At 44.9% G+C, this 16,689-nt stretch overlaps 1 protein-coding gene across 29 annotated transcripts in view; it reads right to left on the bottom strand.

Annotated features, from left to right (window-relative positions):
* Positions 1 to 14,655, bottom strand: part of NRXN1 (neurexin 1) — a 1,287,731-nt gene extending 1,273,076 nt beyond the window's left edge. For all 29 annotated transcript variants that reach the window (XM_089528929.1, XM_089528930.1, XM_089528947.1 and 26 more), the window contains exons 1-2: positions 14,422 to 14,655; positions 1,667 to 3,313 (exon numbers count right to left, since the gene is read on the bottom strand). In XM_089528929.1, the coding sequence (XP_089385055.1) occupies positions 1,667 to 2,405 (739 nt within the window). In that variant the 5' untranslated portion in view covers positions 2,406 to 3,313; positions 14,422 to 14,655. The remainder of the gene's footprint in view (positions 1 to 1,666; positions 3,314 to 14,421) is intronic.
* Between the last annotated feature and the right edge of the window lie 2,034 nt (positions 14,656 to 16,689).

Below are 16,689 nucleotides of genomic sequence, written 5' to 3'. Positions count from 1 at the left end.
TGGCCACATTCAATTAAAACTCGTTTAAGTCTCAAACTGTATTGCAATCAAGCATTGGCCAAAAAAGACCAACCCAACAAAGCCATTTTCCCAATAGCCAAGAGAGGTACACCTTATTATACTAAGGTATTACAGTTTCAACTGCATTTGTGAATGCATTTAATAAAAAGGCTTAATATTTTAATTAATACCTGAAAGATGGGAGATAAAGAATTGATACATTAAAGCATAAGTACTGGACAGTGAAGACAGCAAATTTACGTAATAAAAAGCACACCTACAAGTGATGTCTCCTTTCTACTGCCAATGGAATTGGATTAAAAGGAATAAAGGCAGATTACTCAGCCATTACTGGCATGCGGTCTTTCAAGTAACACCTTTATCTGGGTTATGATAGATATAATTTAAATGCTGAATCATTTCCATTTCTGTTTTGATAAGAAAATAATTTCCTTTAATGTGTCTGTGTGTACAGAAATATATATCCCCTATCCTCTAAATAGTCATTTATAGCAAATTTGCCTGTGATTTCATGTCTAATCAAAGTGCAACAACAACAACAAAAAATCATTTCTCCAAATTCAAGAAGGCTGGAAAACCAGCTACAAAGCATGTTAAAAGGGGGGAAATGTGTATCCATTACCAAAAGAGGGTAGACACTAACAATAAAGGTTTGATCACTCTGTGTGTGTTTGTGTGTGTGATGGGGGAAAGGGAAATCACCCTTTTAATCTTCTGATTCCCCTTGTCCCAGATATTATTTTCTGAAAATATCCCAATAAAAATCATTTTTCAGTTTTATAAATTCTTCATGTGACTCACATATCAATAGGCTAATTCTATTATGGTAAAATGGAATTTGCTCTAGTATGAAATTATAAATCCACAACATTTCATAGCCCTTGCCAATTAAAGAACTGAACAAATAAATCATTGAGATGACTTCAAGCAATCTGGGAATATTAATAATAAAGCTACCCCCACAGAAGAAGAATAAATGCAATTTCACCATTATCTTTATACAAGGAATAAATCCAATCACCTCTCTTCCCATGCCTCTGGACAATAATAAAACTGGCAGCAATGAAATCCACAAACTTGCAAAGTAAAAATATTCTCATTTAAAGTTCTTTAATCTCATTTGAGACTAAACAGGTTTAAATCCTAGTACTTCATCTGACCTGGCATGGGGATGAATTTGCACACCAGTTTCTTTAAGGGTATGTGGGGGAGGAAATCTGAAGGATAATTCCACATTGTTCACTACTTGAAGATGAAAAACACACATACACACAAATCATCTTTCCCTTCCTTAATCTAATTCTCTGCAATTCATTCCAAACTCCAAAATCTTGCTCATCAGAATATGCACCTTTCCCAGTGACCACACCTTTCCTGTCCTCGACATTGGTCTCTCCCCACTGCCACTACCTAACCTGCAGCTTTGCTTGAAAACTGACAAAGATAATGGTCATGTAATCATTCAAAGGGATCAAGGAAGAAGGGCTGGAGTATTTAACAAAAGGTTCAAGTATGAGATGGATGAGGGAAAAGCACAGCTGCGAGATTTCACTCATAGGGAGGAAAAGCCATGCAATCTCCACCTCCTGACCTTCCCTTTCACTGAGGGAAAGGCTGGCAGGGCAAGGATGAAAAAGGTCCTTACCTTCACTGCAGTCCTTCCCACGGAAGCCAGTTTGAGAGCAGTCACACACTGCCTGGTCATTGAGCACAGAACAGACGCCACCATTGAGACAAACATCATCCCTGGCACACAGGTGACTCTGTTCATCATCCAGGCGCACTTCTTGACTCTCCACAGGCGAGGACTGTGTATAATTGACCCTTACATCTGTTATCCATCCCTTGAAGGGTTCCCGATCTTTCACCGAGGAGAGTGTTACTTTTAGGGTAGGCGAGCGCAACTCAGGAGGCAACCCTCCTAGAAAGAGGCCACTAAAGACCGTCATGTCCCGCCGCTTGGATTTGACCTCTACCCACTTCGCCTCAGCCTGGTCAATTAATAGCGTTGTGTTCTTAAAATTGCGGCGGATCACTACGGTGTGCCACAGGTTGTCGTTAACGGCCATGTCGGAGAGCAAGATGGCAGGCTCAGCACAGAAGATGGAAAAGCTCAGCTGGAGGCGCCCACCTTGAGTCAGAATTAACTCCAAGAAGTCACAGAAGCCCTCGTCGTCGAAGTAAAGGACCAGGCCGCTTGAACTGCGGGTCTTCATGTTGAAGCTCATTTCACTCTCACAGCAGGCATTCCATTTAGGGAAGCGAGTCCACTGGCCCTCTGCCCCTGGGAACTCTAGGCCACTGCCAAGCTCAGCCCAGCATCCCAGGAGCAGTGCCATCCAAAGCAGGAGGCAACCTCCACGCCTGAGGAGCACAGGCCCCATTCTCCGTGGGGTGGGGTGGGGGAGAGGGGGGAGAGGAGGGGGGAGTGGTGGTGGGGGGGTTGAAGCAGACAGGGTAAAATCTTTCCAGGAACCACTCAGACTAGATGGTTTACTCTTATTTTCCTGGTGTGCTATGGAGGACTGGCGTAGTTGCCCCACCCCCAGTAGGAACAGCTCACCTGTGTCCACCTGCAATGGAAATATCTTCTTCTCTCAAAGAGAAAGAAAAAAAAAGGAAGAAAACAAATATTTCAAGCACCCAGAGATATGCACCTTTGCTTGAGCTGTAAAGGGTCTTTAGAAAATAAAAGGCACAAGAGATGTTATTCAGTCATCTGCTTGGCTTCTCAGCCTGGTGTCTAACAGTGATTCAGCAGAATATACCATTAAAAGCCCATCTTGCCAAACTGGAAACAAAAGATGGAGATGAGTGGAAAATATACAGATGTGGGAAAGCCCACAATGTACCCAGAATGTCTTTTCCAAGGATGCACAAATCCAGAAAGATGTGCTCAATATCCAAGCATACAAAGAGGAATAAGTATCCAAGTGCATGTAGAAGTCATGTTGTCCAAGAGTGTTATTTCCCCAGGTTTTTCGTTTTCTGCTCACTTCTCACTGCAGACAGCGATTGTCAAATTCCAATCCAATCTTCTCCAAGCCAAACCTTTCAAGGAACCATGGACTGCCTGCCATAAAGCAGACCAGGATATTTTTCTTCCTCTTCTTTCTTGACGGGGCTGAAATCCAGAAGCTGCTGTCAGACAACTCAGAAGCTACTTGCTATGCAAAGCTTCACAGCTCCAGTTTTGTTTTCCTACTGTAAGGCCAAAACTAAGAAGATTGCAGCATTTGATTGTTGGAGGGTTTTTTTCCCCAACTGTGTTCTTTTTCAAAATAAAAAAGATCTGTAAAGATTTAGAACAACAAAAAATAAATAAAATTACATTTGCAACCCTGAGAATTGTGTGACTGCAATGAAGCTACAAGGAGGGTGAGGGTAACAACAGCTGTAAATATAACCACAGGCAATGTTAGCTTCGTCTGCTGCAATAGAACTAAACCTACATACTTAATACCCTGTACTTAAAACCCTTCTTATGACAAATCCAATAGAAGTTACTGTTTGCTTTGGTAATTTGGGGGCACAATATTCTTGAAAATGATTCTATTACGCATATAGTTTGTTACAATATGAAGGACCATTAAAAGATGTTTCCTGATATTTCATTATACTCAAGTACAAGACATGGTTAAATATAAAGTTATACATGCTATCCGTCCTTCAATGGTATTATTGCATAATATGAACTGTTTATTCCTCCTTTACAATTTTTTAAATCATGTAATGTAGATAAAATCACAGCAGGAGCAACCAAACCACGAACCTCCACAGTGTTACGGCTGTTTTATTTTCCCTGGCAGAAACAGCATTGTCTTTGCATATTTCTCTCCTCTCCCCTTGCCACCATTCATTTTGAAACAATCCATTATTGCAAGGAAACACACACACATACACAAATGGATTCAGTTAGATTGTTGATGTCATACCAACCACAGCACAAGTAACCTTTGCTGCTACAGGATAAAGAACTGTATTTTGCATATGTTTCCACATACTGCAGAGTCCCATTCTTGGACATGATCTGTGAGTGCGTGTGCATGCTAAGGCTATGTGTGACTAGATAAATTTGCACATTTTAAGACACAACCCACTCCCCTCCCCCACAAATGCTCTCAATTGTATCTTTAACATCATGCATAATTCACATTTTCTGATCTCTTTCCAGTGATAGAAGTATAGCCATCGGTGTCCCCCTACTGCCCTAGCTGTCTTCCAGCAGAATTCAGGCATCTGTAACAGCAAATCAGATGCAGCCTGAAGGTAGTAGCAGCAATATCAGAGAATAATGCTCCCTAGACTGTGCCTAGGCTATCAAATGCCGTTTCTTCTTTGATATGCCTCAAGTATTTCAACTACCCCTTGCCACCCATAATTTGTATTGCACCATAACTACAAGTGTCTCTGTCTCAACCATCCATTGCATGGCATTGTAATGAGGAGCACTTCTATATTGTGACATTCATTAAGAGCCTAAGCTGAAGGAGGGAAAAAGTTTTACCCCATATATTGGGTGCAATACACCCAATTGTTGGTTTATATTTTTCAATTGTTGGTTTATATTTTGAAAAATGCTACCTTTTTTCTGCACAGTAGTTTAATACAATTTTCCCCATCACAAGTCAAGGCAATTGCTACTTTTTAAACATCTTGTAACTTAAAAATGGAGGATGCATCTACTGATAGTTTAGGTCCCCTCATAGGGTAGTGTTTTTTTTTTCCTTTGCTTTCCTTTTGTTTTTCTTCTCTGTGTATTTTAATACATTGTTGGTTCCAGAAAATACAAAAAGATGATAGTGAAAAGCATTTTGGATTTTTCCATGTCTGCCTGCAGATGCCAGAAGCTGAACCTGAGTTGCTGGGTATTTTTTTTCCCCTTTTTGCATGTAAAGCATGTTATCTACTACTGATCTGTGATTCCATAATTCTTTTCTCTATAACAGAAACAGATGCTTTGATTTAGATTTCCTGCATGGCAGGAGGTTGGACTGTATGGCCCTTGTGGTCTCTTCCAACTCTATGATTCTATGATATTAGATTAGCAATATATGGGCAATTCAATAGCTCTGCCTATCATTTTCTATGAAACGCTGAGACTTAGTGAGCTGTGGAGACCAGGATACAATTCCCAGCTTGGCCATGAAACCCACTTGGCCAAGTTACACTGTTCCAGCCTTGGGGGAAAGGCAATGGCTAACCTCCTCTGAATAAAATCTTGCCAAGAAATCCATAAGTCAGAAACAACTTCATGGCAAACAACAATGACATCTGAGGAAAAACAAGGGGGTTATCCTTCCTGCAGATTCAAGTAAAGATATCATAGGAGAGCTGTACAAACCAAGGGAAGAATTCATATTTTGGAATCTCTTTTCCTTGAAGTATTCCTTTGAATTAAGGGTGCAACGAGACAAGAGGAGAAAACCTAGGGGTTTTAGGGTTTAAAATGACAGAAATTAACTCTCTTAAATTAAAATATGCTCCAGTATTTGGGGTGTGAAATGGCATCACAAGAGGCTATGTCTGCTGCAGGTGAGATGCATCTGCAGCTCACATCTAGACAGCTGAAAGGGGACAGAACTCTGAAGAAGGAAAACACAATAGGTACTAACAGAATGTTCACAAGGTACTGTTTCTACCGCCAGCCAAGAAAGACAATAAGGGAAATAGAGGCATGGATTTACTAGGGATAGATTATGAACAGGAACTGATCCCAGGAAGGTCAGAAGGCCTTTTGTCAGTAGTGGGCAGATACGGCGATCCAGAATGGCATAGAGGTTTGAGTGTTGAACTACAGCTCTGGAGACCAGGGTCCGATTCCCTGCTTGGCCAAGTAACCTTGGACAGTCACGCTCTCTCAGTCTCAGTGGAAGGCAATGCCAAACCAAATCTTGCCAAGAAAAACCCATGGTGAGATTTTCTTGTCAAGATTAGGGTTGCTATAAATAAGAAACAACTTGAAGTAAAAACAAACACAGGGAAATGGGTGAAGGTCAACAGTTTACTTTCATTCAGCCAATTCATCTCTCTGTGTGTGTCTGTGTGTGTCTGTCTATCTATCTATCTATCTATCTATCTATCTATCTATCTATCTATCTCACACACACCTTGGGATAGTCAGTCTGTGGTCCTCCAGGATGGGAATCTGCTGTTCTCATCAGCCCTAGTCTGTCAGGTTCTTGAAGAATCATGGAAGTTAGAGTCCAAACATGTGTAGTGGGCAGCAATTCCCAAGACATATGTACTGGTTATGTGTTTTCAAGATGCCTGTTGACTTACGGCAACCTCATAAATTTCAAAGAATTTTCTTAGCCAAAGAATACTCAGAGGTGTTTTGCCAGTTTCTTCCTCTGAATCTAGCCTACAGATCCTGATATTCATTGGCAGTTTCCCATCCAAGTAGAGCAGGCCCTTGTTAGCTTCCAAGACCAGACAAGAGCTGGTGCCTTTTGGGTATTTTTGTATTACTGAGACAATATCAGAGAGCCAGCATGGTTTAGCGTTGGACTATGACTCTAGAGACCAGGTTTGAAATTCTGACTCGGCCATGTAAACAAACTGGTTGACCCTGGGCAAGTCACACTCTCTCATCCTCAGAGGATGGCAATGGCAAAATGGCAAAACCCCTCTGAAGAAACTTGCCAAGAAAACCCTGAAATAGGTTTGCCTTACAGGGTCACCATAGGATGGAAAGGACTTGAAGGCACACACAAAAAAATGATACAGTATCAGTGATGCTGATACAGAGATGGCAGAGAAACAGAAAGAGAGGAAAAGACATTAATTTTTAAGCATTTGTGGCCTTTCAGACAAGTCTGTTCTAGATCCTGGAGAGACTGCGAATAACCACAAAAAAACGTGCATGTTTGCCCTGAATAACCAAACTGAAGCTAATTGTTTCCAAGCCTTTCTTCTCCAGAAATGGCTGAAGTTGAACTTGCATTAAGACTTGATAATATTGCTGAGAGAGAGAGAGAGAGAGAGAGAGAGAGAGAGAAGAGGGAGAGAAAAGAAGAAAGAGAAATAAAAGGGGGAAGGATAAAAGTGATGATGAAATCTTTGCTAAACAGATAGTGGAAAGATGGTTGGAGAATGTGAAGAGAAGAGATGTCAGTATTATAGTTTTTTGTGGGTTTTTCAGGCTATGTGACTTTGTTCTAGAAGAGTTTATTCCGGATGTTTTGCCAGCATCTGTGGCTGGCATCTCTGAAGAAGGCCACAGAGCCCGAAAAACCCACAAAAAAGTATGAGTGCTGTTGACTTCACGATGTCAGTATTATTTGATATGTAATGTTGTTAGTAATTAAAAGTGCCACAGATGTATAAATGAAAAAGGATATGTATTATGTGTCTGTTATGGTTTTATAAGCTTAATAAAAATGTTTCTACATATATAAAAATTAATATTGCTGATCTGTCTTGCCAAAGAAGTATATATCTATTTTTTCCCTCTCACTCTCTCTCTCATTCTCTCTCTGAGGCTTATCAACAAGGCTAGCAAGCACTCTCAGCACCTGCCAAAAGCAGCAGTGAAAGTGCCAGTTCATCACCTCTTGAGGGGCTGACAACCCCACAGAGACTTCTGAGCTGCACTAGAGAAATAATCCAGTTTGAGCCCACTTGAACTGCCATGGCTCAGTGCTATGGAAATCCTGGGATGTGTATTGTAGTTTGTTGTGGCACCAGAGCAGAGCATGGGGTATGGGAAATGACTATATGTAGGTTGCAAAAGCCAAGGGCAAAAGTCATAGGTAGTGGAACAAAAATCCATCAGTGATGTCTTTATCGGCCAACCAAAAGGCACAAAATATACTTGTTGCACATGAGATAAGGAAGAAGTCCTGGGCATTTCAGAGTTGGGCTACATCTGCGCTGCAGAAATAAAAATGCAGTTTGACACACTTTTAACTTCCATGCCTCAGTGCAATGGAATTCTGGGCTTTGTAGTTTTGTGAGATGTTCAGCCTTCTCTGTCAGAAAGCTCTGGTCCCACAACAAACTATAAGCCACCCTGGAGTGCTGCCGCTAGCAAGAGGAGGGATGAGTTGGCACCAAGTGCCAAGGAGAGCTGGCTCCCTCACTCTCCTTTAGCTTCCCCCTGTCAAGTCATCCCCTCCATCCCTTTCCAGCCAGGGATCTGGCAGATAGAGGAAGGTGGTTTCTTAGGTGGCCCAGTTTATGGTGGTGGTCACTTCATTCCACTCTTCCGGAACCCAGTGGAGTCCCTAAGGGTGGGGGTCACCTGGTGTGTAGTAATCCCCACTATTGACCTCCTCCCATTCCATACCATACAGAACCTTTAGTCATGTTTTGTTTTATTTTTACTCATTAATCACAATCCTTTTTTTTTTACTCATTAATTGTAATCCCTGCATATCACCGAACGTTGTGGTTACAGTTGTGACATAGCACAACTAGCAAAATCAAAAGTATACCTTTAACATATAATACCTTACGCACTGCTCAGTGCATTTATAAATACATAGTTTCATGGGGTTGAAGTGTAAAATTTGAAATAGAAAAGATTTATTATTTAAGACATGAATTAGAAGTATAGTGTATCAAATGTATAGAAATAGAGAAAGCCGTTTAAGCATCGCTGTCTAAAATAAGTAGCGACATTTATATGTATTTCCTTTCTTTCCACTTTTTTATGTCTATTTTCTGTGCTTTGTATGTGTGGAATGGAATTCTTTTGTCAATAAAATTTAAAAAAAGAAGTGGCTAATTTGGTAAAGAGTGAGGCTTTTAAGGACAACTTTAAAAGAAATATATAAATTAAAAATTCAAATTTATTTTTTCAAAAACAAGAAGAATCGCCCTGGGGCCTCTCTTCCTTCCTCCTTTGCTCCCCTCACGCCATCCCTTCAGCATTTTAGAGTCAGAAAATGCCTTTGCCCTTTTCTGCCAAGAAGCAGCTGTTTGAAGAGCAGTGGCGTCCCTTCACTTTTAGGGGGTCGCCATGCCCTATGAGGAGAGACAAAGGCTGCATCCACAGCAGAGAAATAACCCAGTTTGGCAGTGCTTTAACTCTTTGCCTGGCTCAAGGCTATGGAATTTTGGAAGCTGGAGTTTGTTGTGGGGTCCAGAGCGGAGCAGAAGGGGGAAAAAGAAGAGGAGGAGGAAGAGGAGGAGGAGTGGGGAGGAGCAAGAAGGAAGAGGAAGAAGAAAGCAGAAGAGGAGGAGGAAAAGAGGAGGGGGAAGAAGAAGAAGAAGATGAAAAAGGAGGAAGAAGAGGAGGAGGAGGAGGAGGAAGAAGAAGAAGAAGAAGAAGAAGAAGAAGAAGAAGAAGGAGATGAAGGAAGAAGAAGAAGAATTGTATCATTTTAACTGTAAGCCGCCCGGGCTGTGTCCCACAGAAAGGTGGAATATAAATACATCATCATTATTATGATTATGATTATAGGAGGAGGAGAAAGAGACGGAGGAGAAGAAGAAGGAGGGCAACGTATGGACCAAATAGCCATCAGGGACTCGGTCACTCTCCCTCTCTTTCTCTCCTTAAATATGTGAAAGGATGTCATATTGAGGAGGGAGCGAGCTTGTTTTTGCTGCTCCAGAGAACAGGACCCGGAACAATGGATGCAAGCTACAGCAAAAGAGAGTCCACCCCGACATTAGGAGGAACTTCCTGACAGTAAGGGCTGTTCCACAGTGGAACATACTCCCTCGGAGTGTGGTGGAGTCTCCTTCTTTAAACAGAGGTTGGGTGGCCATCTGTTGGGGATGCTTTGATTGTGAGTTCCTGCATAGCAGAATGGGGTTGGACTGGATGGTCTTTGGGGTCTCTTCCAACTCTATGATTCTATGATTCCTTCCCTCTTACTAAGGACCTGCTTCATGTTCTCCCTTCCTTTCTCTGCTCTTGTGTGCCTTCCAGTATTTTCCAACTTATGGCCACTCCTTATCATGGGGTTTGCTTTGCAAGCTTCTTCAGTTTACCCTTGCCATCCTCTGGGGCTGAGAGCGTGACTCACACAAGGTCACCCGGTGGGTTTCCATGGCCGAGCGGAGGTTCAAAGCCTGCTCTTCAGAATCCTAGTCCAAAACTCAAACCACTATACCACTCTGCCTCTCTTATGTCTGACATCCTAACTGGAGAACTCCTCCTGTTTGGATTTTCTCCATGCACCACATGTGCTGTTGGGAAATGTAGTTCTATCCCAACATGTGCCTTGCCAGGGAACAGCCCCAAGCCCATGGTGGTGGCGGTGATGATAGATGTGCTCCTCGGAAAAGCTCACAAAAGAAGCAAGCATTTCTTCTATGCATGCAGAAAGCCATGTTCTTCCCCTTCCTCCACCTCATGCTCCCCCTCCCTTTCTCATGCGTGCAAAATACAGGCTCTGGAAAGGGAGCTGGATAGGGGCCTTTGTAGATGGTCTCCTCCTCTGACTCCTCCAGAGTTCTTGATCTGGGGACAGGAGGGAGGAATCTCTGAGATAAGAGGCCAGGGATTTCACTACAGAGACCAGATGGAAGAGATCCTGCATGCAAAGCATGTGCTCTGCCGCTGAGCAATGCCACAGCCCTCCCTGAGAATCTGGAATTTTTTGCTGGATGGAAAATTCTGGAGGGTCTAGGCAAGGATGGAGGGATCTGGAGGAGAAAGAAGCAAGGATGGAGGGAGCTGGAAGAGAGAGAAGGAAGGATGGAGGGAGATGGAAGAGAGAGAAGCAAGGATGGAGGGAGGGAGATGGAAGAGAGAGAAACAAGGATGGAGGGAGGGAGATGGAAGAGAGAGAAGCAAGGATGGAAGTAGATGGAAGAGGGAGAAGGAAGGATGGGGGATGAAAGAGAGAGAAGCAAGGATGGAGGGAGATGGAAGAGAGAGAGAGAAGGAAGGATGGAGGGAGATGGAAGAGAGAGGGGAGGGAAATGGAAGGAAGAGAAGGAAGGAGGGAGGGAGGGAGGGAGGGAGGGAGATGGAAGAGACAGAAGCAAGGATGGAAGCAGATGGAAGAGGGAGAAGGAAGGATGGGGGAGATGGAAGAGAGAGAAGGAAGGATGGAGGGAGGGAGGGAGGGAGGGAGATGGAAGAGACAGAAGGAAGGATGGAGGGCGATGGATGAGAGAGAAGCAAGAATGGAGGGAGATGGAAGAGAGAGAGAATCATGTTTAAAAATTGTGCAAGAAATTGTTAATTGATGGCTGTGTAAGAGCAATGCCTGGAAAGGGGTGCTTAGGTGAGAGATTGAGGGTGAAAGCTGAAGGCTTAAAAGCCAACACATCCAGGAAGGGATGCACTGCTTGGGTTTGGGGGGGGGGGGGTGAAATATAAAAGCCAAACGGAATAAATGCATTCATCTTTGCGCAGAAGGGGAGAGGAGGGGGAATGGCCAAGGAAGGGTTAACTTGTGTTGAAGCAAGAGAGAATTGCCTGTCGTGTATGGGGCTGGTAAGTGGTGGGGAGGGAGGCATGTGTGGATGTTGCGCCTTGCCAAGACCTGCAGAAGGAGCTGGCTATCTATATTCTAGTCTGTCTGGCTTTCTCCCCTCCATTAGAAAGGGATGGTCTTCTTGCTCCAGGGTGACACAGGGGAGGAGAGCTTTCAACCAGGTGTTTTGGAGAAGAAAGGATTGAATGTGCAAAAATCAAGGGAAAGGGAAAGAAAGGGGGGGGGAAGGATTGTGGTGGGTGTTTGTGATGCTGGTGCTGGAGAGAGGTGCCATGAAAGGGCTGGCCTTTGTGGGTGTTGCTGCTTGGATGGGTGTGTGTCTGCTTGCATCATGAAGGACTCTGGAAAGTGGGTTGTGTTGCTGGGCAGGTGAACTGCAGGGGCGGGGAGGGCTGTGTGCATGTGTGTGTGCGTGTGTGTTGGTGTTGCCAACAGTGTGCGCACATAGGGTGGGATGCCAGGCTCTCCTCATTAATGACTGTCCATATCAGAAGGGATGACTGTCATAATGGCTGTCTGCATCAGAAGGAAGCTTTGGAGAGTCACTGTGTTTGTGAATGTGAGACAGGTTTGCAACACATCCTGACACTGGGAAGGGACTCAGGGGATGGGGGAAAGGTGTGTGTGTGTGTGTGCATGAGGTCTTATCTAGGGGGAGAATTGGCACCACCTTGCAGCTTTGACAAAAACAAAACAAGGTGATGGAGAGTCTACCCTCTCAAAAAATAATAATAACAATGAGTAACATTTGTGTGAGAACAGAAGAAGGTCCCCTGGGGAAAGCAAATCTCCTGATGGCATTTGCTCTGCCTGAAAGGGAGAACATAGATAGTCCAGCAGAGGTCTTGGTGATGTATTTGAGAAAGTTCCCTGGCTGGATGGCTTGGGTGAGAGGGTTGGAGTTGCTTCATATTATTGATGTAATCTGGAGTGCTTTGGGGCTGGAGAGGGAGTTGGGTGCTTCAAAGCCAATCCAGGAAGGCATTCTGGACGCAAGTGAATGGCTGTGTTATTAGATGTTATCACAAAGGAGACTCTAGTCGCTGCTGTGGGCACCTTTTCTTGTCTGTGTATTTTTAAGGAATCTAGCTAGTTGAAGATTGACTGCAGGAACAGAAATGGGGAAGGAGGGTTACACCTAAGTGGCCACCTAGCTTGCCCTGGAGAAACCTGGGATCTCTCCAAGGTTAAGTTGCGTGAACAGAGGCACGCACACGACACACAGAGACACATGTGAGCCAGGAAGGAGAAGTGAATGGCAAAGTGGTCCCTACAAGTATCAGCTGAGAGAGACACTGAGATTAAGGAGGGGAGAGATCCCTCTTCAAGACTGATTTAAATGGATAGCCATCCTCTTTCTCTCTCTACCTCAACACGCACACACACACACACAACACTCCCACGCCACAACCTGTGATTAAAGCCACGTCTTGGTGGCCACAGGTGCCCCTCCTGGGCGATTAAAGCAGGGAGGGAGCAGGCAAGGCTTTCGCCAAGGGGTCCAGGAAGGCAAGCCAGCCTTCCGCCAGAGCAGCTCCTTTGGACGTATCTAGTGGGGAGTGGGCAGCATCCTGCTCTCCATCGAGTGCGGGAAAGACCCGGAGAACACACGCATTACAGCCTGGAATAGCAATAGTGACAATAATGGTAATAATAAAGGGAGGGAGGGAGAGAAAGGGAAAACCCTCCCAAAACAACCTTTGCTGCAGCCCCGGAGCGAAGAAGGGCTTTTATTCCAAGGCGATCCCTTCGCACCCCCCCCCCCCCCGATTTCTTTCTCTAGTGAGACTGCTTTCATTCTCCCCTCCTTTCCTTCTTTCTCACATATAGATTCTTGCCTCCTCGTTTCCAGTATCAATTGCTTTCTTTGCCTGTTTTCTGGGGGACGTTGATGTGTGTGTGTGTGTGTGTGTGTGTGTACTGTATCTATGACTATTAATCTATCTATCGGGAATAATAAACAAGTAAGCACCAATCAACTCCCCAATATATAAATATAGGAAAGGGAAGGGTTGATTGATGCATATATGAATGTATATTATATATAGGGAATAATAAATAAGCAAGCATCAATCAACTACAGAGAAAGGGGCTTGGTTAATGCTATATGTGTGTGTGTGTGTAAATGTATATGCATATATAGAAGATAATAAATAAGCAAACATCAATCAACACCTCAATATATATATAGAGAGAGAGAGAGAAAGAGAGAGGGAAGGGAGTTGATTGATGCTATATACGTGTGTGTGTGTGTGTGTGTGTGTGTATATATATTGAGGACGGGTGATTGATGCTTGCTTGTTTATTATCCCCTTTCTACCTGAGGGACCCCTCCCCCCGCAAAAAAAAAAAAAAAAAAAAAAAAAAAAAAGCAGTTGCTTTTCAGCCCCGATTCCTCCGTCTTCTTCTAGGCTCCTTTTCCAAAAACCAAAGAGGGAATCAGGGCAGTTTTCTCCCAAATCCCTTAGCAAGCATAGGTGAGGAGGCGATCCTGCTGAAGATCCCCTCCCTCCAAGCCACCTTTCAACGGATCCCAATTCAAGCAGAAGCACCACCACCACCACCCCCAAGAAAAAACACCCGCTTCCAGTCAAACCACCAGCTTTCCGATATTTTTGTGCCAACGTTGGGGAAGAGGAGAGAGGACTGGGGGAGAGGGAGGTGGAAAAGGGGGATATTGAGATGGACGATCCCCCTCCTTACCCCACATTCTCTGAAACCAGACCCCTCACCCTCCATCTCCCAAGGTCTGATAAACCCCCAAACCTCTTGGGATGTCCTCCCTTCAGAATCCCTCCCTTCCATCTCAACAACAACAAAAAAGGCTGGCAGCAGAAGGCAACCCATCTCCCTTGGCGCATCCTTGACAGACAGAGAGACAGACAACCCTCTCCCCCCAACAGACCCACAAAGATCCAAATCAAGGGGAGATTTTCCACCCCCAAACCTCCCCTCCTCTCCCTCCCTCCATCTCTCTCCATCTCTCTCTTTTCTTTACCTGCACGGCTTGCTTTTTTTTTTGGCCTCGCTTGCTCCTCCTGGTCGCCTCCAAGCCCAGCTCGGGAGGAGATCTGCCTTGGCCAAAGCGGGGCTGGGAAGGAGGCAGGGAAGGGAGGAAGGAGAAAAAGGAGGAGGAGGAGGAGGAGGAGGAGGAGGAGGAGAGGCAGGAGGAGGGGGCCAGGGCCATCCGTTGCCTTTTCGGCACCGTCAGGCTCCGGCTTCTCTCTCTTTCAGGGAGGAGACCAGGGAGAAAGATGGGAGGGGGGGAAAAGGGGGGATGTCAGGAGCCCCACGTGACTCTGGCTGGTCCCTGTCTGTCTGCAAGAGGAGGGCGGAGCCGGGATCGCTGCAGTGCCCCCCGTGCGGACGCCAACCTGGGCCCCAGCCTCCGGGAGACAGAGAGAGAGGCAAAGCCAAGGCGAGGAGGAGGAGGCTGCAGCCGGATCACTCTCTTCCAGCTGCAGCCCTGCCTCTGTGCAAAAGGATGGATCTATTGCATCCTTTGGATTAAAGGAACCCCCCCCTTTATTTTTTAATGATTTTTCTCACCCCCCACTTTTTTCCCTGCAAAGCTGGTGACGTGATCCTCCTTCTCAAGAGCCCCTGAAGCGGCAGGTGTGGCCCAGGAAGATGGAACTGATGTAGACTTCTTCTGCCTTTCTTGCTTTCTTAACTCTTTCCTGGCTCAAAGCTATGGAATTCTGGGAGTTGGAGTTTGGGGGCCCTGGACCCCACAACAAACTCCACCTCCGAGAATTCCAGATTCTTGAGCCAGGAAAGAGTTAAAGCGGGTCCAAACTGGGTTATTTCTCCAGTGTAGATGCATCCCTAGAGGACTGTAGACCAGGGCTCAAGTGCCAGCTCTGCCATGAAACCCATTGGAAGGCTTTAGGCAAGTCACAGACTCTCAGCTTCAGGGAAATTTTGCCAAGAAAACTCCATGAGAGGTGTGATGTCCTGCCAGGACTGATTGAATCTCCCCCTGCATTTTCTTTCACATTGGTTCAGGCCATAGTATGTTTAGTGTAGGAAAAGTTCTTTGTATTAGTTGTGGGAGGAGCTGTAGGATCCCCTGCATTATTTCCAGGTTTGGTTTGCCCTTTCCCAGCATGCTCTGTTGTAGCTGGAAGCTTTTAGTTGGGAGCAGTCTTTGCTGTGAGCAGGCAGAGAGCTGTCTTTTGGTGGCAAACAAGCCCAGACAGCCGGAAAGGGCATTTCTTACACTTTAGCCATTTTAGTTACCAAGTTAGCCGAATTAGTTACCAGTACTTAGCCAAATTGGTTACCAACAACAAGTGAATAAAGAATTCAGGAGCTGAAGGACCCTGCACCAGCTCCATTGAGTGAGGGGAGCAAACTAACATCAGACCCAGAAAGATGACATCCGGAAGATTGCTGAAACTGTAAAGTACCTTTGTTTAGAGCTGGGGAGGAGAAAACTCTTAATTTTGTCCTTTAAATTAAATTTTCCCCCTTTTGAACTTTACATTCAGCTTCAGAGCCTTTTTTGGGTAAAAGAGTTTGATCTCACCAGGGTACCGGCGTTGCACACCCAAACCTGCCACCACCTTTAGTTGGGTGTGTCTTCACAAGAGGCTCTCCAATAAGTCAGAAATGACTTAAAGGCAACAACAAAAACCACTGCAACTGGTGGTTGGCATTGGAGCAATGTGCTATGAGCTCTGAAGGAGCTATCCAAGGTGCTGAAGCCATTGGGGAGAAGGAGGAGGAATAACTCTCGCTCTTGTTTTGTGCCTTTAAGTGGTTTCCGACATATGTCTACCTATCCTGGGTTTTTCTTGGCAAGTTCCTTCAGAGGGGGTTTGTCATGGACCCCCTCTGAGGCTGAGAGAGTGTGACTTGCCCAAGCTCACCCAGTGGGTTTGATGAGCAAGCTGGAAATTGAACCCTTGCTCTCCAGAGTCCCAGTCAAAGGCTCAAACCACTATGCCATCCTGGTCTTCACAGAGCATTCAGACACTCTGACAAATCTACCAAACTGGGTCAAAATTCCACTGGTTAGCTCCAACTAGAGTTGACCCACTGAATCAAACCATTGTCCTGCGCTGGCTCTCAACCCTGGATGTCTGCTTTCAAGTCTGGACCAATGGTAGTTGTCCTTAGAGTCGCCGTAAGTTGGAAACGACCTGAAGGCACAACAACAACCCCTGTCACAACTGCAAGTATTTTGTGGCAGCTCAGACTTGAATTGTCAAGAACCATTAGCTTTGCAAAAGACCTCCCATTACTGCTAGAAACTCTAGCA

Source organism: Sceloporus occidentalis, unplaced genomic scaffold (assembly GCF_023333645.1).
Source record: "Sceloporus occidentalis isolate IW3139 unplaced genomic scaffold, rSceOcc1.0.p SCAF_6, whole genome shotgun sequence".
Lineage (NCBI taxonomy): Eukaryota > Metazoa > Chordata > Lepidosauria > Squamata > Phrynosomatidae > Sceloporus > Sceloporus occidentalis.
Note: the sequence above shows the minus strand (reverse complement) of the source record. Positions and strands in the feature narration are given on the sequence as shown.